The sequence below is a fragment of the Fundulus heteroclitus genome, chromosome 7, assembly GCF_011125445.2.
Source record: "Fundulus heteroclitus isolate FHET01 chromosome 7, MU-UCD_Fhet_4.1, whole genome shotgun sequence".
Lineage (NCBI taxonomy): Eukaryota > Metazoa > Chordata > Actinopteri > Cyprinodontiformes > Fundulidae > Fundulus > Fundulus heteroclitus.
The window spans coordinates 1189113-1213612 of record NC_046367.1 but is presented as its reverse complement, the minus strand read 5'-3'; the positions used below and the strand labels follow the sequence as shown (position 1 = coordinate 1213612).

At 41.1% G+C, this 24500-nt stretch overlaps 1 protein-coding gene across 3 annotated transcripts in view; it reads left to right on the top strand.

Moving 5' to 3' along the window:
* cntnap5a (contactin associated protein family member 5a) overlaps positions 1–14328 on the top strand; it is a 378624-nt gene extending 364296 nt beyond the window's left edge. For all 3 annotated transcript variants that reach the window (XM_012878430.3, XM_036138728.1, XM_036138729.1), the window contains one exon: positions 12620–14328. In XM_012878430.3, coding sequence (XP_012733884.3) covers positions 12620–12816 — 197 coding nt within the window. In that variant the 3' untranslated portion in view covers positions 12817–14328. The remainder of the gene's footprint in view (positions 1–12619) is intronic.
* Positions 14329–24500: the final 10172 nt, after the last annotated feature.

Below are 24500 nucleotides of genomic sequence, written 5' to 3'. Positions count from 1 at the left end.
CCAGAACGCTGATCCACTTGAACCCCCTGTTTGACAAGCTCTGGTACGTTGACTGGAGGCGGATCCACCTGGACCCCCTCGTCAAAGAGCTCTGTAACTTGAACTGGTTCTGGGATGTCCTCCGGACCCCAGTGATGAAGGCAGGAGCTGATGTGGCCTCTCTGATTTGGATCGGTTCAGATGCATCCTCTCTGACTTGGACAGGCTCAGATGCATCCTTTCTGTCTTGGACGGGCTCAAATGCATCCTCCCTGACTTGGACGGGCTGGGATGCGTACTCTATAACTTGGAAGGGCTCAGATGTGTGAATACTGGTAACAGATTGGCCTCTTTTGGCCTCCAGGTCTTTTATCCTCTCCTCTAGTTAAGGTGAATAATTCTTGATCACAGTCTCTCTCAGTCCTTAACAAGGAGAACTGGATAAGTTGGTGGCAGCTTGTAATGAGGCTGACCCTGCAGGCTTGGGTGGTGCTGGATGGATCAGCGGGTGCTGACGATGAAGCGGACCGAACAGGAATGGGTGACGAGTAGGAAGTGGCAGCTGGAGAAGCTGAGGCTTTTTTTCTGACGACGTCGACCTTGGCCTGGGACATTAGAACACCAAGAGGTCGACTCCAAAGCCTGGACAAGCTGTGCAGAAGACTCGCTGACAGGATTGCTGACAGGGGGGCAAGAACCAAGACCGGTGGGCACATGTCGGGTTTTCGGTGATGAGAAGACCTATTACATAGAGGTGTAGAGTTGTTGCTGGGAAGAGGGACCTTACGGGCCTGTGGCGATACCATCATGCCTCCTCTTGTGAAGGATACGGCCACTGCTTCAAGATTAGCTCTAGACGCTCAGATCCTGCACCAGATCTCCATCGACCTCCAGGAAAACTCTGGTGGTTGGCAACAGGCACCGGAGTTCTCTAGAGAGCCAGCTGAGGAACCCTGGCGACGTTGATGCCGTCTAGGACTAGTACCGTGAGGAGGGAATTCCAGCCTAGATCCCTCAAATGCTGATGCTGATCTAATTACAACCTCAGGTAAGCATCTGACGTCTTCCTCCGTACCAAACAGAGCCCGGGTGTCCATCATAACAGCTAGTCTGGAACGTAGCTCGTGTGATAGCAACAAGTTTGTGATGGCTTGAACGTGCTGTTATGCTGTGATCTGGGAACCTGATAGTCAAGCCAAAACTCCGAGTACATTTAAAGGTTTATTGAGGTGAATAGAGTAAATGACAGGCAGGTGATGGCAACCACGACAGGAGATGGTGTATGGCAGGCAGAGACAGGTTAACCAGGTGATGATGGCAGGAATTTTCTAACCTGAAGATGGTAGAGGAGACAGGCTGATTACCAGATGCAGACGATGCGTTGCAGAGAGAACCACACTTGACCAGGTGTGGCAGACTGATGTAGACTTGAGCAGAAGCTGCAGGTGAGTTCCCAGTGATGCAGAGCGAAGCATGAAGAATCCAGGAGAGGCCTTTTCCATCTAGTTTTACACAAACTAGAGAAGGGAGGTTATGAACAGGTCCAAGGAATGATCAGGCAGAGCGATGAGAAGTAGTGATGGGACAACTGAAGCCAGGCTTCAAGGCCTGTACCAAGTAAAAAGGGGCATGTCAAATGAAGCCCCACTTCGATGCTTATGTCGTCTTGCAGAAAACGACGTGACCGGTAACAAACAATGCCTCGCATTGCCGTGGAAACGTCGCTGCTTCATTTCACGTGTTGAATTTCAAAGTAAAAGCGCAATGAAACTTGTTGCTTCGTGGGTTTTGTAGGTAATTCTGTCACACGTCAGCAGAGCCAGCTTTTGATACTCTCAGATGCTGGCTCTGGACTTTCATGCTATTTCAGGTGAACTGGTTGTTGTGTGTCAGGGAGCTGGTCTACAATATCGCCTCATCAATGCTTAGGCATTACAGAGCCATACATGAGAAAGCACACACTTCAAACATGGACACCAGTATGACTGTTTTTCCTAAAATTATATATTTATTTTATTGCGTCATTTAAGCTGTCTGCACTAGCAAAGACACACCGGACTCACACAGAAGAAACAGACTTAAAGCTGTTGGAAAATTATGTGTGCAGGTAACTATAAAGCAGAAGCAGAAGTCCCAGAAAAAGAGAATTTAGAATTAATTCTAAATTACTAATTTTCAGGAAACAAATTACAAACACAGAGTTTACAGTCCATCTTCATTGCCAAATTAGTCCATGACATAAACTAAAACAATTGCCACAGACAGTCAACATATTAGCAGCCTTATTTTGGGTATAAACAATTTTAAGAACTACATGAGTTTAACAAAAAATGTTTTTGAAATTTTCAAATTGTCCCAATATTGCACACACTACTATTTTCTGATGTTTGAATACTGAAGGTGGTCACAGTGTGCAGCAGCAGATGTCACTAGTGAGCAATGAGTGAAGCATCAAGTGAGGAACCTTTAGGGAAAGCAGTGGGCTTGAAAACTTAAATGCTTCATGAGGCTTCATTTGGCCATCACTAACGAGAAGACACTGGGGAGCAAACACATGCAGGCAGTGGGATAAGACGAGACATTCTGGCAGGGATTGGGTGGGTGAGGCAGGTATGTGTAGGCAGAGGATCAGGTGGAATGACTTGAGGGTAATTAGTGGCAGTAGGTGGATCTGATAATAGTGTTGAGTGGTGGCTGAACACTGTGGGGAATGAATGGAAAGTACAAAAGCAAAACCCCAAATAATATGTCCTTTATGAGTCTTTTATACAAATGAGAAACATGCTTTTTTATTGACAATTTTTCCACCTAATTTTGTATATTGTTAACAGAAAACACTCAGCATTAAAAATTATAGATTAATTGGAAAAATGTTCAAAAATATATACATAAATACATACTACAGACAAGAGGTGAAAAGGTATTTGCTGGATTGTACATGATGTCAGTAGCATAAATGGTAATCTAGAAACTTGTTTGAGTGATGCCATCTCCTCTCTGGCTGTTGATAGCTGCACAGGAGTGCATCTCACTTTCCAGGCTGGTGCATAAAAGCAGAGAAATAGATGCACAGAGAAAAAGACTCATTGATCTGCAGCAATGTGTTTCAAACTCTGCCTCCTGGCACCGTGATCCAATTTACCTTTCAACACTCCTTTATTCTCCTCCCAGGGCTTTGTAAACAGAGGCGCTGTTCCTCTGTCAAGTGTCTTTTTTCCCACCAAATTTTCCCATTTTCTGTCGGACATCTTGCCAAATACAACCACTTTAAAAAATAAGGTAATCACTGTAAAATGCTGACAGGTGAATACACATTAAAATCAAACAGATTATTAAATGATCCGTATGGCATGTAAAACTCGGCTAGGTTTAAAACTTTTCTTTTTGACAAAGCTTCTAGTTAGAGTGGCTTAGATTACCCTGAGGTATCTCTGTTGTTATGCTGCTATTGGCTTAGGCTGCTTGAGAACATCAGGGTCTATTTTTCTCACTCGGCTGAGTTCTCCTACTGTTCTCCAATTTGCATTGTTTGTTGTTATTTAAACTTTTCTATCAATCTACGGGGTTTCCTTAGATAGGAAACTTTTTGACCAATCTGTATGATTTGATTGAATTTGACTTTGCAAAGTGCCTACAGAGTACATATCGTGATTTGCCACAATATGAATAAAATTGAGATGAATTGTTCTCCATGTGTGCCAAAATTATGTCAAAACCAGAAAATTCATTTTTTTAAGTTAGTTTACATTACAAAACTGGTGTGGATGGACAGACAAAAGGTGTAAGAGTTTTCTTGAAGGAGGAATTTGTCAGGGATATTCTGGAAGTTATGAGTGTCAGGGCGATGAAGCTAGGAATTTGAAGGTGTGATGTTCAGTGTTATGCCCCACAGGTAGGATGTGACTTAGGGGAGAAGTTTGACAGTAAGTTAGATGAAGTGAAGCTGAATATCCCCAGATATGAGAGAGTAGTTATTGGTGCAGATTTTATCAGACACAGAGCAGTTAACAGAGGTGATGAGGAAGTAATAAGAAGGTTTTGTGTTCAGAACAGGAACGCAGAAGAATGGATGGTGTTAGACGAGGAGAGGCGGGAATACAAGGTAATTTACAAGAACAGAGGTAGGAGCACAAAGGTAAATTGAATCTTTACCTAACATCTGTAACCTCAAGGAACCAAGTGACTGCAAGGTAGTGGTTGGTGAGAGAGTTGCCAGACCTCACCTGGTGGTGAGCAGAATGAGGAAGATGAATAGAACAAAGGCAGAGCTGAAAAAGGAAGAATGTTGTGTGGCTTTCAGAGGGGAGCTCAATCAGGCTCTGGGTGGCCAGGGGGTGCTTCAAGATGACTGGACACCTACAGCTAATGCTATCATGCAGTAGGGAGTCTAGGGAGAGTATGTCTTCTGAAAAGTAGAGTGAAAGTAGAGGTTGCTAAGGCCAAACAAAGTACACAGAGTGACTTGTATGATAGGTTGGACAGTAAAGAAGGATGTAAGTATATTTACAATTCAGTAGAGGTTGGCAATTCAGAGGGACAGTGATGGAAAGGTGGTTCAGAAGGTTAGCATGATTAAGAATCAAGATGTAAATGTACTGACTGATGCAACAGGTGTGAGTAAAAGATGGGAGGAGTACTTTGGAGAGTTGATGAATGAGGGAAATGAGAGAAAACAAAGAACAGCAGAACCATTGTGGATCAGGAAGTAGCAAAGATTAGTAAGGATGCGGTAAGGAAGACATTGAAAAGGTTGAAGAGGGGAAAGGCAGTTAGTCCTGATGATATACCTTTGAAGTTATTGAAGTGTCTAGGAGAGACAGCAGTAGGGTTTTTGACCAGGCTGTTCAATAAGATCTTGGTGAGTGAGAAATGGCTCCATCCGAATACCCTTAATAATAACTTATTGATGCTGCTCCTAGCTCCTGTTCCTTAACCTTTCATCAGGTCAGCAGTAAGAACTCTATCGTGGGGAGAAATGGGGCTTCGGACTGCTGTGCTGAATTCTAAGCCTTTAACTCAGACGTCATTACATGACAGAAAGGCACATGGATGGTGCGAGTCAAATCCAGGCCTACACCCTTCCAAAAATGAAGTACAAAGTGCGCAATCTCTTCTCTCCGGATATTTTTGTTGATTTCCGTGAAGGGGCTGTGCTGATAAGTCATGTCACATCAAAAATTTTGGGATACCTAAAGGGTTCTTAGCGTCGGTAAGGGATGTTGCGGCGTTCCTCTTCAAAACTAGTCATAGGAGGGAGCATACAGGCTCATTTTCCTACCTCCTTCCTCGCTGACTGCATTATTTGGACAGCACTTATCATGGCGACAGCTGACGTACTTCCGCATTGGCTAAAGAGTTCTTACTCTACAAGGGCATTGGGATTGAGCCAAAGCCTGAGGAATAGAGAAGAAGTGTTCTTTATACCACCTGTGAAGAAGGGAGATGTGCAAAGTTGTGGCAACTTCTGAGGAATAAAGTTGATGTATCATATAAATAAGTTGTGGAAAAGAGCAGTGGAATAAAGACTGAGGTCAGAAGTGAGCAGCTGTATAGGTTCTTGTCAGGTAAAATTATTACAAATACAGTGTTTGCTTTGAGGATATTGATGAGAAAAGTACAGAAAATGTTGACTGGAGCTGTTAGAGAGGAGAAAATAAGTATGTTGGAGTGCTGCAAAACATATATAAAGGTTGTAAGACAGTGGTGTGGAGTATTTTATGTGTGCCAAAAGAGTCCAAGGTGGTACTGGGATTGCATCAAGGCTTTGAACTCCTTCTAGTTTCCTGTGCTGATAGATAGGTTGACAGTTGAGATTAGACATGAATCTCCATGACCTTTGATGTTTTCAGATGCTGTGATCTGCAGTCTGAGCAGGGACCAGGTGGAGGTTCGCCCTGGAAAGGAGAGGAATGAAGGGTAGATGTAGCAACATAAAATACATGTGTGCGAATGAGAGGGACCCAAGTGGAGCTGTGAGGTTGAGGATTTTTAGTGCTTGGGGTCAACAGTCCAGAGCAATACTGAGTGTGAAAAGGAGTATAAAAGGCTCAGATATGTTTTGTGATAAGAGTAACAACGAGAATTGAAAGAAAGATGTACAAGATAATGGTTAGATCAGTGACAGTCATATTATGCTTTAGAGACAGAGGTAGCAGACATAAAGATGCTGAGGTTTTCTTATCCACGAGGGTGGATAGGAAAGGCAATGAGTACATCAGAGGGACAGCTCATGTTAGATGTATTTAAGATAAAGCCAGGGAGGCCAGGCGGAGATGTTTTGGACATGTACAAAGTGTGGACTGTGAGAACACTAGTAGAAGCATGCTGAGGCTGGAACTGAGACAGGAGGCCTAGATGAAGACCAGAGAGCGTATTTATGGATGGAGTGACAGAGGGCACGAAGGTACTGTCAAAGAAGAAGAAGCAAAATATGGGTTAGATGGAGACAGATAACTCACTGTACAACCCCTGAAAGAGAGAAGCCAAAAGAAGAAGAACATTACAAAATGTACAAGACTCCTTCTGGCTTAGCTGCTCTGATTAAGGTTTAATGTACTCTATGCAGGAATGAAACCCAACAGGTAAAACTGCAAATAACACCTAGATGGATAGAAGGATTCATTTCACAGGAGAGAATATTAAATATTCCTTCTTTGTACAGAGCTGTACATCCTAAAAAAACAGTGCTTTTAACAGGTATAGAAAATCTAACAGACACAGATCAAAGGCTGTGATTTGACTCAGGTCACTGGAAGCCAAATTGAGATATGAGAGGTCTGTATCATTGTTTAAAAATAAATGTCAACACAAACAAAAAGAAGACACATGAAATCTGATGATATAATATCCTCATCAGCTAAGTAGCGAGATCTGAAATTACATGGCCCAAATGTGCTTTTTTTGTCCTGTCTGGCAATAAGAATGGTTGTCTTAATGCCAAAAAGAGTCCAACAGATTTTACTTTTACAAGTGGAGCCTTACTGCTTTCGCCATAGTGCTCCGCTTGATTTATATATGCAAGATGCTTTATTAGATTTTTATACTGGGAATATTTCATGTTCAATGGACACTGAAATGGGAAGGTAAAAAAGGAAAGAAACAGATAACACAAAATGCTAACGGGAATAAAAGAGAAAGAGGAGAGGAAAGAGAGAGAGAGCAACATAACACCCCCTGAGTCTGCTTCTAGACCTGCAAAGAGAGATGTAAAAAGAACAGCAAAACCACTTTTTGATTCTGTAAGTACCTGAATCCAAGCACCTCTAAGTGTTTGTGAGAGCGTACCTGTGTATATTAGGTTTTTCAATAAGAAATTGCTCAATAGACCCATGCCACAGAGGAACCAAAACCCTAGATGCCCGAAGGGACCCCCTGAGCAAAGGTGCCCAAGAAGGGCCAACACTGGGAAAGCTGTCTCCCCAATCTGAGGGAAGAGCAGAGATGGGCCCCAAGAACCCACCCCCCAAAACAGCCACAATGCCGAAGCCCCCGGGAGCCACGGGGACAATCCTGTGGGCTCCGCCAGCAGCCAGTTACACAGGAGCGAATTCAGTCAGGGATCTGAGGCCCAGGGGTGCCCCGCTCCCCGGCAGGGCCCCCAACAGCACCATAGGGGCCCAGGCCTCGTAAAGCAGCCGGCAGGAGTGAGCCAGTGCCCACCCAAGCACCCAGCCAGGACACCGAGGAGCAACCAATGCACCAGTGGACCAAGGCACAAGCTAACTGAGGACAGCAGGGCAGGGGGATGGGCTCAACACTTAGTAGAAAAATAAAGTAAAATGACAAAGCAATCACACTCATTTGCATTTTGAATTTATCAGAATAATGGCCTGAGAAATAAAGTAATTTTTACATGTGCTGGTCCTTGGTTTAGGCGCCCTGAATCTCTTTCCAGACTACAGGAGCTAAAATTTGCCATGAAGTGGGTGATAAGGGGACTGGACAATGTCTTTTTGCCTTTTCATGTGACTCTCTCTGAAAATATTTTCATTAGATCAGGTTAATTAAAATCAATAATTGTATCAGCCACTTTTACTATTTGTTTCCTTTTGTTTTTGTCTCCTAATGATAGATTCAAAACCAGGTGATAAAACTTAATGTAAGGACAGTCTTTAATAGAATCATAGAAAATGACCATCAAGTTTTTACACGCCCCAAATTGATTTAAATTATGGAGAAAGTGCAATTTGATGTGATTATTTTGCTACTTATCATTTTCACTTAATGTCAGCTTCTTTTCAGTGATAGCACCCAGGTACACTGAACACACTTCACTTGTTCCCCTTTAATGGCAACTAGCGGTGGTGGACTGGACCTTTTCCTAAAATCTATTTCTGAAATCATTGGTTTTGATGAGAAGGTTGCAAGTTCACGGTTTAATCCCTGCAGACTGCCACTGTGGGTCCCTGAGCAAGACCCTTAGCCTGCCCACTGCTGCCTAAGGGATGGGTTAAATGCAGAAGCAAAATTTCATTGGAATGTACAATTGCAATGACAAATAAAGATTTATTTATTTATTTATTTTTTTTTTTTTTTATAATGATAATGCATTTAGCCACAGGGCTGGACTAAATTGTTCGGCGGGCCGTATGTTTGACACCCCTGCTCTAGACAATCCGAAGGAAGCTGTGTTACTTCATAAAGTAAAATAAACACTGAGAGTCCAATAATGTGAGAGAATCTTGCTCCCTGCGGTCACTCTTTCAGGGATGAAGACGTTCTCACTCTGGATAGAGGGGAGCATTGTTTTCATAGACAAGTAAAGAAACCATTAAGATGTGAAGAGAAACCTTCCATCGTTAATCAGGGGTGAAGGCCTCTTGGTCCAGTCGTCCCCCTCTTACAATGCTGATATGGTGAGCTTGAATCAGCCATCTGGGAACAATAAGTGGCCATCACAGCACTAAAGATTGGTTAGTTGCCTGATGGTCCTCTTTTACATGTGACCAACCAGTTCTGATTATCACTGTTAAACCTGTTGATCCACTATGCAAAGGTAATGCTGATAAGGCTGAGTTTACCTAGAAGTCTGCAGACTAAAAAGAAGTTGCTTGGAGAAGACACAAATATTTCAACAAGGAAGAACCTGTACAGACCTACTCAATGTTTTTGGCAACATGGAATGGGAAATTATTCTGTCATATAGTCTCCTTGGTCAGCCAAATATCATACAGCAATACTCAGTAGAGCTAATTATGAGGCCAGTATCTTGATTATGAGAACCAAATGTGTAATTTTCGGAATAAGGATCCTAATAGCTGAGAAATATTCTGCATAAAATCGTATTTTGATTAGATGAAATAGAAGCTCAGTTAATCACTGTAATAAAAACAGATTAACTGAAGAGCTTAATGTTATCGGATTCTGGTTGCTCTGAGGAGAGCTTTTGGATGCTTCGCTCATCTCTCCTTGGCCTTATAACCTTTTCAGAAAAGCTCAAGAAAAATAGCTTAGGCGAAGCTAAAGGAAGCTTTTTTCCCCCGGTTCATCCATGCCCTTTGTCAGGAGCCCTGAATGTCAGTTTTCAATTTTTCAGCACGCAGTGATGCTTTAAAGCTGCATATTACTGCACTTCCTTGGTGCCTCTAAGTCCACGAGCACTTGCCAACTTGACATGGAACATCCTTTTAAAATGTGTGCTTCTCATAAATTAAAGAAGGAGCATGTGAGGAGGTTGAAAGTGGACAATAGGGCTAGTCACCTAACTCCAAAACATGGGGCTCATTTTTTATTTTCTGTTAGTTTTTTCTGGTCTTTATTTCTGCTTCCTTTTCTTCACAAGAGCACTCTACCCTGTTTATTTTTTGGAATGACTTGGTTAAATAAATGCCAGGGTAATGTTTGTCTTTATAAAAGAGAATTTAAGGTACTCCCTAATCTTACATTTATCTGCAGAAAAGGGGTTAAAACACTCAATTCTGCCTGGTTTTAAATCACATATGCATAAAGCTAGCATGATCCAGAACTCTGATGCTTGTAATGCTTGTGCAGGCTGCACATTTTAATTAGAGCTAAATGTTTATTGCCGCTTACAAACAGTTTCCTGAGACCAGTTTCCAGGACAACTAGTTGCAAGTCCATGTTACCGATCTGCTTCTCTTTACCAAAGAGACATGAGTTTTACTAACCTTCTCTCTAAAGCCATGCCCAGAAAGACAAAAAGATGTTTCCACATAATTTCTAGTGTTCAATTTAAATGGAGGAGAAGCCCCTTTAGTTTGATTTATTACAGTCTAAGGGTTTATTTCAGGAACCTGCTTCATTGGATGCTTTATTGTGTCAATCTGCAAACAGGAGGTGTACTTGAACGTGTGGCTTGTTTTCCCTCAGTTGACTGTGTTTTGACAAAAATGAAGAATGAAATAATAAAAAAAATAAAAAATTCAAACTTTTTACTGTGGCTCCAGGTTGAGTCTGCCAGCAACCTGCTGGGGTTAAATTATCTTTGAGAGGTGTAAGAGCTCTATATAGCAACACCTGCAGAAAACTGAGGCTGAAAACTAGTTCTGACTGTTTTTATTCCACATATAAAGTGCAACTATAACAAAATGAAAATGGGCAGCAGTTATGGGATGGTAACATTTTTAGGATCACCTAAAATTTGATCACTGATGCATGAAAAACCAGTTCAGTCCATATATGGTCAGTGCTGCGTTCCATGTCAGATTGTACAAACATTACGTCAAAGGTAATTGCTCTAAAATGATGCCCTTTTGTAGCCATACTGAACACTCAGTGTTTTATATTAGAGCCACATTCACAAATATGCACATATTCATACACAGAGAGTAAACTTGGGGTTGTGTGCCTTGCCCTGGGGGCCCATTGACATGTGACAGGGCAAGCTGGAATTAAAAATGACAACCTTCAGATTGCAAGACAACTACTCTACTCGCCTAACCAAAGTTGGCCCATTTACCCTCCTGTGTTTATATGGAGGGCAAAAATACACCAGAGGCTGGGAATGGCTAATTCCTTCTACTCCTTATTTGGCATTAGACATTATAAACACTTAAACAGAAGTTTCACCTGGTCAATTTATAGAGGCCTAGAATATTAGACAGGAACATATTTGCTATTCAGAACATGATGAGCATGAATATTGAATAGTCCTTTTTTACCTTACTACACTCTCATTGCAGCTAAACAAGTTGGCCTGCATTGTTTCTATAAATTTATGTTCTCACGATGCACTTTTAAGAAATATGCCCACCTCAACCATTCACAATAACAGCGACAGACATGTTATTAAAACTTTAAAGTTTTTAACATTTTGGTAGAGTATTGGTTAAAATTGATAGCTAAATGTAACCCTGGATTTGCCTGTGCAAATTCTCAGTTATCCGGGTCATTGCAACAGCAAACCGGCTTAAATTGGAGGTAACTGGACTTTTGCTCAGTTCTGGGTTAGAGTCGGTTAGCGTCGGTAAGGGTTAACCCAGGAGTCTTTGTGGATTCTGGTGGCTCCCTCTTGAGCAACCTGTAGTTGGTGCGCTGCTGTTTCTATAAGAAATGTCTTGCTTGTTGGAAGCAAGGTGTTGGTGTGGGCATATACTGCTGTGCCACCCCTGCAACAGGCAGAATATTTTGTTAATGTGCAGAATGTTTATTCATGACTGCTGGAAATTAACAACAAAGTTTACATTCTGAACAATTTTCAAAAGGAACAATATGGAGATTTATTTTGCGATGATAGTATATTGTACCGCCCTTGTGTAGAAGTCCCTGTATTATTATAAACTCCATCTGCATTAGTCTCTTTTTAACCTGAGCTGACAATGGCAGGTACACAAGGCTGCCAGTGCAGCTGACCCAATTGAAATGCAGTGGTGGTTGCCTTCAGAATAAATGCCAGCTTTTAAAAATAGAACAAGCTTATTCTGATTTGCATGCAGAATTGATACTTGATTCATTATGCAGGGAATGTAATTAGCTAGATATTGCCCAGGTCTGATCTAAAACAATTCAATCCTTAGAAATTACTAAACTAAACAATGATTAACTAAACCTCAGGGGATATATTGTAATATGGCATTTCCTGTAATGAAATCATTGGATAGACTTGGTCTGTTGTATTATAAAACACAGACAGTCTTTAGTTTTTCTAACATATGTTATTCACATAAATTCACATAAAATCTTTTGGTGAGCCTAGTTTGTACAGTGGTTTGTTTTGGGTTCATGCATCTCCCAAAAATTCATTTGATATATGAAATATGGTTTGTTTTATTTATTTGTCTTCCAGGGATTTCCTATACAGCAAAAGACAGATCATCAAACTTCCACTCACTGGTATTTCACGTACATCTAATTCTGCCAGATAAACACAGAACCTAAACACAGAACAGTGCATATATAAGTCTCTTTTATTGGATCTGGAAAAGAGATCAAAGAGAAAACAAAGGCAAACATGTTTGTTGAGAAGCATCCACAGTTTAAGGGATCCAGGTGGCGCCTTCATGAATGATTTACTGATCCGTGTGTTCAGCAGAGAACATGGGAACGCTGTTACTGTCTGTTTTCTGAGAGCTGGCATGTTTTGCTGCTGGAAGGTGAAACTCTCCCTGCCTCTGGCCATGACTTTAACCCCCGTCATCATCCACTAATTCCCCCCCCCTCTCCCCCCCTGCTGTGTTCTCAGGTGTGGTCACAGCGGTTGTCTTCATTGCCGTGTGTGCTCTGGCTGTGATCAGCCGCCTCCTCTATCAGCAGCGGCGGGCCAAGAGGAGCAGCAGCATAAAAGAGGAGCATAGACACAGCAGCACGTACACAGACTACAGGACTGAGCTGCATCTCCACAACTCCGTCAGGGACAACGTGAAGGAGTACTACATCTGAGCACAGCGTGCTGCCTGTGCCACAAGCCGAGCTCCCTCTGACAAAGGACTTCACAGGTGGACACATTGCTGCAGGAACGACACATCGCGATGCCCTGGAAGCTCCCAGGAGCACCACAAACACCTGCAGCCTGCCATCCGCCTTCTCAACGCTCCTGTACAAGCTAGTGGCTGAATCTTTGCAGCTGTTAGTGTATTTGATGTTGGTGAAATTGTCAGAATCAAGCCGCTGTGATTTCTGTCATTGAAACTGTGTAAAGCATAAGATGAATGTCCTTCAGGGGTCGACAAAAGGATGGCGCGAACACAGGGAGCAGAAGCTGCTGTCCGTCCTAAAGCTGCACGCCACCCCCCCAACAACGGTGGGACACACTGGGCTGTACATGCAGACGAGAAGTTGGAGATCAGGCCTATAAGATATGTGTGCATTCGCTGCTGTAATTGATTTTCTTCTTTTTTTTTTGTGGTGGTGAATGTTTTAGAAGAAATGGGGACGAAACTGCCTAAACAGTATGAGTGCCTAATTTGCATATATCCTTTGTTGTTCAACACTTTGGGGATTTTTCATAGATACACACCATTGCAGTCACATTTGCATCCAACAAGATCCTAATATTTTTCAGTTGAGTGACCAACACTGCAAAAGCTGAGTCCCCCAGCCGTAACCAACCTCTGCTTCTTGAACCAAAGCTAAGGGAGACTGGTTCTGTTACTGAGGTGTTTTCCATTTCACCACATGAAGCAGCACAGAAGCTAACAAACCAGAAAAGTCTAAACTGTGTAACTATAGAGACCTGAAGCCTCATTTATCAAACTCAGAGAGGGCTAAAAGCAAATATGGAGAAGTGGAAGCAAGCAAGGCTTAGTAGAAATGTTGCTAATGAATATTAAATAAACAGACATCCTCACTCACTAATTGTAAGTTTATCTATAAAGAAAAAAAAGTCATCTCATGACACTTAATATAAGAACAAAAAGGTCCAACTCAAATCCATATGTGGATCGTGAAACATATTCCCAGTACAGAAAAGAATATACAGTAGAGCTCCCACCTGACCTGCAAGTCAAACTATGGCCATCATTTACTGGAGCTCATTTTTAAGTCATTCAACTTCAAAGACACAGTTTGGTCTGGATTTCCCAGTGGCATATAATTTAACCAGGCTGAACTACAACTACCGTGTTTTTCGGACCGTAAGGCATACCAGATTATAGGGTGCATTGAATATTAATACCAAGTGAATATGATTTTTACACTTAAAAGAACAATTCATCTCCATCTTATTTCAAGTGCAGGATATGTACCTTATTTTTCAGACTATAAAATCCTTAAAACACTTAAAATCCTTAAATCTTGTCAAAAATGTATGCTGTGGTTTATAATCCAGTGCACCTTACATATGATTAAAGTTGTGCTTACTGACCGATTCTATGTGGTACAATGGCATCAAAACTCTGTTAAAATGTGTAAGAACGACTTTGGTTAGCAATGAAGCCGCTGCGCTCAGTGGATATTTGGAGCATTCCACGGAGTGAACTACACCCGAGTATGTGGGGGCCTTTACATGCATGCACTTCTAGTTTAGACATTACAGTCAGGCAGTCTTGTGGACTGCCTGAGATAAAACGTAAAATAAAAAGTTAAAGATCACAGCTGTGTTTTAGTGACAGTGTACCGTAATGCTCCGAATATCAATTAAGCAGAGCAGCTTTGTTGCTTACCAAAGTCGTACTTACACATTTTAACAGAGTTTTGAGCATTGTACCACACAAAATCTGTAAACACAAGTACAGTAATCATATATATGGCCACCAGATTATAAGGCGCACCATCAATTTTTTTAGAAAAGTCCACCTTATAGTGCAAAAAATGCGGTAACTGTCTGAGGTTTCTTCCTGTAAAGGGGAGTTTTCCTCTTGACTGTCGGTACATGCATGCATGCTCGGTATGAGGGATTGCTGCAAAGTGAACGACTCGATGCAATCTGCTGCGTTTCTTTGGACAGAAAACGTTTTAACCAATCTGTCTGGATGATTTGGTAGAATTGACTTTGTTAAGCGCTTTGAGATGATGTGTGTTGTGAAGTGGTGTTATAGAAATAAAATCTAATTGAATTGAATAGTTGCAAAGTAAAGCAAGTCTGTCCAGTGACTGAACCCTTTAGTGCTCTAGAACTGAGAAACAATTTACATAAAGAGACGAGAATCTGTTCAATGTCATTTAATAGCACTAATAAAGCATCAAGATTGGCTGAAAATACTTTTACTTTAATCAAAAACGTATGTGCTTCATAATTCCTCAAAACTATTATTTTTCCATTTATTTATTTATTTAGGTAGCAAACAAGTGAAATTGCTAACAATAATTTCAAAGTAAAACTACTGTTTTCAGTTAAGACCACCTAGATAGTTAATTACATTTTGGTTATTGCAAATCATTTTTACAACAAACTTTAAAGCTGCTCCGCAAATTAAAGGGAAATTAAAATGTCTACAATAACAAAACAAGACATTGTTGTTTCTGTAGCATTGTGACTGGTTTAGGATAGAAACTTAGACGTGAGAACCAGTGATGTTGCTGACCTAATGACCCAACAGTGTGAGCTGCAGCCTGTAGTCTGACAGAGAAGTTCCAGCGCACTGATGGCGCTCTCTCTGACCTTCACATGGCGAGCTGAACTGTCACACAGGCGGGCATTAAAGCATGGCTTTGTAATTAGTCCTGGACAGGTAGTCAGAATAACGACAAAACCTTTTCACAGGTTCATGTAGCAGTCAGGAGTCTAGATGCAGCGCTGGGAGCTGACAGCCATTCAGTTAGCAGTACCTCCCTCACTAAACCGCAGAAGGAACTTTAGTACTCCAGTCCAGAGGCAAAAAGCATGTTAGTTGCCTTCTTCAGACTACTTACCAGAACCTTTTCCTTCAGATTACACATATTCACCTGGTAGTCAGACAGCACAGGGATTCATTTGGATAGAAGACAAGGCAGCTGCTGCACTGGGCTGTTCAGGGAATTGTTCTGCAGGGAATGGTTCTATCATTCAGGAGGATTTTCCTTTTTTCAGGACCTACTAGAACATAGCTGCTGACCAAATACGGATTTGATGGAAAAAGCATTTTATTCTAATGTCAATAACCTCTAAGGAGAATGTAACACAGTTCCCAACCAACAACAGGCAGCAAACACTGATGAAAACGTGCTTCATACATCTTATTGTAATTAGCTGCCAACCTTTTGTCAACTTCCATGGAACGCAGGAATCCTAAACTACACCTGGAAGCCTGCCACACAATTTCCACTCTACACGGGGATGTTTGATAAATGAGGCTTTGATATTCTCTGCGAGTTTTAAGGCGTGTCCGTAGGAACTGTAGCACAAACATTCTAAGACTAACTGCTTAACGTTATGGAAATAAGACATGAATGTAAAGTGGCATTGTATTAATGATAAGTATGAACATGTGATGTGCACGTAAGAACTAATAAACTCAGTAGGCATCCTGGAGCTGCTTCTACACTCTAACTGTGGGGGGTGTTGTGCAGAATGACTTGTACTGGATGCTTCAGGTGAGAAGAATTATCAGATTATAGGAAAATCTGCAGAAAAATAACAAAACCCAGGTACTGACCCACTGCAGTTTCTCTCTGACTGTGCATAGGATTCATTTGTCTTTTATTTCACAATGCAAATTAGCAATGCAAGAACTTTCTGCAACCTGCAAAAAAAGAAAGAAGCTAATCTGCCACCTGACTGAGTTTATTCACACCAAGGGAGATGATGTTTCTGGTTTTCCGACGTATCTCAAGGAAAAAAGGTTTTGTTTTAAATGGTACACTGGTAGCGTATGTACACAGGAGCTAAAAAAATAAATAAAAATACACCGCACTATGACCTGTGATGCACAGGATACATTTAAAGCAGCGTTGAAGCTCTGCTGGCAACTGCTTTACTTTTTGATGTCTGCTTTGGGAGCACAGGAGAAAGTGAGGATTATGCTTGGGGAAAAGGATGTTACCCAAATCTTAAATATCAGCCTTTCTGGCTTCTCTCATTAACGCACCTGTCTTTGTCAGCATCCGCTTTAGTTTCAGCTCACCAGATTAAACAAGTGTTCATCCCAAAGAAAAGCTAAATTCACAGGCTGACAGAAATGCCACGATTTCTGTTATTTCAGCATTTTTAAGTGATTTTAAACCATCTTTTGGGGATTCTAAACATTGGTGCAAACACTTCAGAGGATTTGTCCCTCTGATTGCAGTTTTTGGACTAATGCACTGGTGAACTGGAGCTCCACAATGGCTGAAGACGAAGCAATAGGGGTTGAGAAAACAAAAATAGCATGATGAGTCTGCAGCCACTGGACCTCCCTGTGCATGTCTCTCAAGTGACCCTCAAAGATGTGATAGTGTGCAGATTTCCTGTAACAGTGAATGAATACATACCTCTTGAGTGTTTAGGTTATATTGCAAAGGGTAATACATGTGGTCACTTCTTAATGATTTGTATAGCTGCAGTTTTATTAAGGATCTACTGTATAGATGTATAATTTATTAATAAAATGGAGTATATTACTGAAGTGTTCTGCCTGGGTTATTGCAGATTGGGTAGCTCTGCTGCTGCTGCAGTGTTTTTTAGGAGCCCAACATGATCTCAGCTGTTTGGGATTTGAAACTAGAGTATAACACTGACCTGTTTTCTTTGTCTCCAGATTCAAATGATTAATGTTCCAATACAGAACCTATCTATGCAACTCAATCCTTTGTAATCCTGCATTCGCATAGTTTGTAGAATCCACATGCTTAACTGCTTAATACAAACTTATTTAAAGGAGAAAGATTCTCTTAAAAGCAACTGTTGCACCATTTAATTCGTATGAACACTAAGTACCTCTACTGTAAATATTTGTTAATAGTTACCTATATCATGCTCAGAAACAATGTTTTTAATGTGAAATAATTCTGCCACCTCTATTCTCTGTGTAGGAGGAAGTCCCCATTTTATTTTCCAATTTTAACAATGTTGGTACCAGGAAAAATGTTCTCATTGCTTCATGTTGTAAATAAATGACCGTTCACCGTGTGACATAGTATTTGACCATGTCATTGTTTATTTTTTAAATAGTTTATTCAGATTACAGAAAATCTGCAAAAAAAAAAAAAAAAAAAAAATGCAAGAGCAATAACATTTAATAAATTTTGTTGCCGAATTTCTTTTACAATTAGGGTTTTAGTTTAATTAATTTTGCATGTTTATTTCTATACAGCTCTGTTAGGGGTTAGACATATTTTTTTAATTTCTTTTTGTTAAATCTTTTTCCCCCAGATAAAAGACCTGAGATCAAGACCTCTTTCACAAGAGTGACCTGGATACGAAAGGCAGCAACACATCATAGTGAAGACAGACAGCGATAACAAAATGACCATTAAAGTAGAAAGGGACAGCAATTTGTTGACCAAAATGCAAGAGTTACTGTTACGGTAATATCAAATTTGACAAAATAATGATTCAAGATTTAAAACAGACTGTTCAAAGGATTTCCGTTTTAGGTTTCTTAAGACAGACTGGAAGGTTTTCAGTGAAACCAGTTCTGACTGAATGAAGGGGAGAAAATGTAAAGCTTTCTTTAGCGTTTCAGTTTGAAGACGAGTAGCAGAGAAATACAAAATGTAATTTGATAATAAGGCATAAAGGCTTTGTGTTCTCTGAAGAAATGTGTATGCAGAAGTAGGAACCAGACCAATAAGGCTATGTTCCCACTGCAGGTCTTAATGCTCAATTCTGATTTTTTGTGTGGTCGTTCCCATTACTTTTAAAAGTCTGCCCATATCTGACTCCAGTGTGATCTGGTCGCTGCTCCATACTGACCCGCATGACCAAAACAAGAATATTAATTACTTAACACAGCCCGCTTTGGTCCAGCAAACATGGAAGAAATAGGTTTTATAGATTGTAATGTCCAACTGAAGCCATTTATTGTGTCAGTGGGTGCTGAGGGGGAAATAAAAAGAAAGGTTTGAGATTTTAAAATGTTGTGGCTGCACAGATGTCTGTGTGGCTGTGGGACACAGGCAGTACAGGTGGGGCAGAGAATTTAACAACTTCACAGAGTTTATTCGTAACTTTAGGAAGTCCAGGGCAACTTTTAATAATATCAACGGCTCTCATCTTGACTCAAAAAGCAGAACACTGTTGCAATATCGTTATCGTTTTGCCACGGGGGCAGATTACAAAGCACTGCCCCCCATTGAAATGCAACACAATGGATTGCGACGAGTGTAAACCTCTTCAGTATTGCAAAGCCTTCCATGTGCAGGACTGTACACAAGTTTTGCACGGCTGTGTGCTACGGCTTTCATCCGAACGGTTCCTATACGACCCGTCTTAAATAGAGGGTTTGCTCCATATAATAATTAGGTCTAAAATCTCGCCGTTCCTTGACTGAGCAGCGCCGCGGCAGGTAGCTGCTGTCTGTCTATCTAATGCTAACTGCTATCACAGCATTAAATCCACCTTGGTGGTTCCCACTGGAGCTGCATTCCAAAAGATCAGATTCAGATTCAGAGCATTCCCACTGGTTCTGACCTGGTCACTTGACCTGCAAGAAGTCTGATTTGAGCCACATTTGCCTGCAAGGGGAATGGGGCCTACGAGGTTCATAGACCAGAGTCATCCAGTTAGGCTGGGGGCCAGAATACTTTTCCTATGAACTGTCAGGGGGCAACTTTCTTCCACCGGGAAAAGTTGCTACACATAGCAGTGATCACAAAACACCAATGTTCCCACGTTTTCACTTGCACATTAATAAGTTATAGGCGATAAAAAATCTAAACTGTTCCGCTCCGGTCCAAGAGGTCACGTGATTAAATTTTTTCTGCTCAGCCAATCAGATCGCTGTATTGTCTGCTGAGCGAGTTCAACAAGTTCATCATGGCTGCGCCCATAAAGGGTTGGAAACATTTGTTTCCAGATGAAGAAAGCCCAATGATAGCATTTTCTGGCGCCAGTTTCAAAGATCTTGATGGCAAGGAAAAAGAAGTAGCCCAGACCATCCATCATTCATTTTCTAACACGCTTATCCCTGCTGGGTTCGTGAGGGGTGCTGGTGCCCATCTCCAGCTGTCAATGGGCGAGAAGCAGGGTACAACCTGGACAGGTCGGCAGTTCATTGCAGGGCAGAAATAGTCCAGACTTTGGCCCATTTTATTGTGATATCACCAAGACCTGCTGCGCTAGGATAGCACAGGCGACAGGTGCTTTAACTTATTAATGTGCAAGTGAAAATGTGGGAACATTGGTGTTTTGAGATCACTGCTATGTGTAGCAACTTTTCCCGGTGGAAGAAAGTTGGCCCCTGACAGTTCATAGGAAACTTCTTAAGGAGACGTCCTACAGATTCTGGCCCACGGACTAAGTGTGTATCTCGCCTTTAAATCAAGAAAGGTTTTTAGGGCAGCAGTAGCTCTGCAGTGCTGTTTCCTAAAATCTGAATGAATAGAGTTTATAATGTTGTTTTATTCTTAAAATTCCTTCAATTGTCCACAAATAAATTTTTAAAATACATTTGCCAACATGCATGATTTTGAGATAGGCCTATAATTATTCAAAAGAGGGTTTGCCTCTTTTTAGCAATGGAAGGACAGTACCAGATTTCGAAACTTTAGGTAGTTTAGTTGTGTTGATGTTTAAATCAAAAATGCATGTTAAAGGCTTAACAATTAAGTCAGCACGCAGCTTTAGAAAAAAATGGATGCAAACTATCATGACAATCTGATTTTTTTATAGAGTGCATCTTTTGCAATGCCCTACAGACCTCAAAAATATACACAATAGAGGTTGGCGCTGAACCTAATGGCTGCTTGAAAAAGACGAGGACGGTAACGAGGGCAATGGCGACGCTGCTAAAGTAGTAGCTAACCCGTTAACATGCAGGCTATCTACAACGAGATTCAGGCACTCATGTCAGATCTAAAAAGGGAAATGAGTGAATTCTGACGCTCTTTACGCAACAGCATGAACTGAACAAGTTTAAAGGAGAATTCAACCAGAAACTTGAAGAAGCTACAAGCAAGCTACAGGCTACTGTAGCCACAGTTGCGGAGGCAGAACAACCTATATCTGACATCGAAGAATGGGATGAGGCCGCAGGAGCGGCTCTCATCCAGGCATTAGAGACTCAAGAGGCTTTGCAGGCTAAATTAACCAAATTTAAGGCACGCTCATGCCGAAACAATCTCCATATACACGGAGTACCGGAGGGCACTGAGGGGCCGATCCATCAGCGTTTGTGACCAAGCTAATAAAATCCCAAGTTGGCCTGCCAGCGGACATGGAGCTCGGCATACAGCGCTGCCACCGGGCACTGGATCCGACACCTGCCCAAGGCGCACAACCAAGATCACTGGTGATTTGCTTCCTTAAATTCAGAGTGACAGAGCAGGTGCTGCACACAGCATGGAAAAAAAAAAGTCGTTAGATATGAGGGGAAGAGGATATACTTTGACCAAGATTACCCTCCCAAGATCCTGAAAAAAAAGAAAGGCGTACGTGGGAATACTGAGAGAACTTAAAGCCAAGGGGATCTGCTTCCAAAGTTGTAGATATTTGACAGCAGCACCCAGACCACAGCGGAGGCTTCAAAGGACCTGAAGAAGAGAGAAATATCTCTGGAAAATGAGGCGGAGCCGGACTCTGCTGTGTTAAAACACATCAGATGCTGCAAAGCGAAAAGTCTGTGGGTAAGCTACTAAGACACTGACTATTGTTTCTTACTATTTTTTACCAGTCATTGGGAGCTGCTTTACCGGTGCAGAGCAATATCTCTGATACAAACGGGAGGCCCTTGATGGATGTGAGGATCTCCTATCATTTTGAAGTTTTATTTGAACTTCATACTTGGAAGTCATTGGTTCTTGTTTGTCCCAGTTAATTGCTTACCATTCATTATTCTTGATATCCTGGGTAATGTGACACAAGTTTACATAATGTGGAAAATGATATGCATCATCGGGAGTATAAAGTAGTCACACTAAACGTCAATGGGTAACATAATCTAATAAAAAAGGAGTAACACTATTGCTAAAATGAAGCAGGAATAGCCGCAGATAATTTATTGACAGGAAACCAATCTCTCCTCTTCTGAACATGAAAAATTAAAAAAAAAAGCTCAGGATTCCAAAATACCTATTATTCATTTCATAAATCAGGCCGAAGGAGAGGTGTGGCCATACTGATCCCCAATACAGTAAATTTTGAGTTTATTTCTCAGGTGAAAGATAATGAAGGGAGATTTGTTTTAGTAAAGGGCAAATTAGATAAAGAAGCAATAACTTTATTTATTGCGTATGCTCCCCCAGGGAGTGGTAAATAATTTAAGAAAATATTCAAATTGATGATAAAGGAAACTCAGGGAACCCTAATTCTTGGTGGTTACTTTAACATCCAACTTCAACCTAAACTAGATAAATCTGCCAAAAGAAAAGCCCAAATACCATCTTGGTCCAGCGGATGCTTACAGTACTAGGCCTGATTGATGGGTGGAGACAACCCCATCCTGTAGAAAAAAATATTTACTTATTTACCTATTACCCTTGTCACTCTGCTTACGCAAAATTGATTACTTATTTATGTATAAATCAGACTGGCGTAGGGTCAGGGATCATGAGATAGGGATTAGAGACTTTTTCATTCAGCTGTGTATTTAACATTATACCTCAACAACCAATGGAAAAAATACACTTTGGAGGCTTAACACAAGCATTTTAAATGACAAAGAAATACAGAAACAGGTCCACCAGGAATTTGAAACGTACCTGCAATATAATGATAATGGAGAAGCATCCCCCAATACTTTACGGGTTGCAGCAAAGGCAGTTATTGTCAAGAACAGGGGACAGGTGGACGCAGTATTCAGGCCGGACAAAAAGATGACATTTTTAAAGGGATTTATTAAACAGAAAATAAACAGGTGGAAACAAAAACGGAAGGACTGTGTCTAAAAACCAAAATTAGTCCAGAGACAAATAGCAAATAGCAAACTTGATAATCAAAACAGGGGACAGGCTAATTCCAAAATACAAAGATCGGTCCAGTCAGGCAACAGGCAGGAAGAATAAGATACTCCAGAGACAGAACCAGGTCAGGTAAAACAGGCAGGAAAAACAGAATCAGGTATCAGGCTGGCTCAGAAGTCAAAAAGGCAAATTGGATCAGGTCAACTGGCAAACATTACAGAGATCAGGGCATGCTGGACTAAACTCACCAATAGGCTCAAAAGACAATGATCTGGCAGAGTGCAAGAGACAGAGGCAGGTATAAGTAGAGGAGTGAAACTAATTACCAGAATGGGTGGAGCTGATCAGGGGGTGGGGGGTAAAAAGTGTCAGGAAGTAAACGGAAGCTGATTGGATGGAGACTGGAGGGGAGTGACAGGAAGACAAATGGGGTGGTGACAAAGAGGCAAAAGAATGCTGGCAGGTGAACTAAATAAAGGCGGCTGACAGAAGTGATCGGAGCAGGCCAGAAGAACTGATAACATAAAACCACAATAAAACCCAAACTATTCCATAAACCAAAACTAATACAGAACCTAAACCTAAGACAGAATTGATTACACGAAGACAATCACTAAACCAAAACAGAAACTTAAACTAGACTAATCCAGAACCAAAATCACTATAAAGACCAAACCTAAGCTAGAAAACCAAACTAAGACTAAATAGAACACAAGCAAATAATAAAAACCAGAGCTAAGACTAAGACAGGAGAGTGAACTAATCCATTAAATAACAAACATAAACCATAACAAAACCCAAATCATGACAGTTATTTGTGTAAAATAATTGCCCTTAGGGCCTCACGGAAAAAAGAAAAACAGAAAAGACTTAACGAACTACAAGAGAAATATAAGTCACTAGAGATTAGACATACAGAACAAAAATATCCTCAAATATTAATTAGAATAAATAAAATCAAACAAGATATAAATGGTATATGTGATGACAAAACTGAAAAACAACTTAAATACCAAACAAAAGTACTTTGAGACAGCAACAAGGGCTATGAAACTCCTTTCTTGGAGGATACAAAAACAACAGGAAAAGAATGCAATATATAAAATTTGGAACCCTATGACACAAAATATGTGCAGTAACCTGGAAGACATCCAACGGTCGTTTGAACTATTTTATAAGGAACTGTATACTCAGCCAACCAGAGCTGATACCACAATAATAGACAATTTTCTAGGTTCCCTGGACCTACCAGGGTGCGATTTGCTGGGGGGGGGATGGGGGGGATTTCCCCCCCCTCTGGTTGTGACGTCCCCCCCTCTGGTCATTCATGTTTTATCCCTGGGGGGATACATTCCTCCCCCTTCTGATCTGAATAAGTAATATTATCAGGGGTTTAATGTTCTCCGTCGCTGTGAGGGACTTTCGTCATTTGAAAAATGAGCGCAAAATGTTCCGTGTAGACTTTTTATTCAAGATTTTAAACAGAAGCTGCGCTTAACCAATGAAATCTGGCAGAGCTAGGACATTAGCCAATCAGAAGGAGAGTAGGGCGGGTCTTTGCAAAGCGGAAATCTACCAGTCTGAGGTTTATCGGTGTTCAATCATTTTAACTTTTAAAAGAAAATCTCAAACTGACCGCAGATGCATGAATGAAAGTAGTGGTGGTCAAA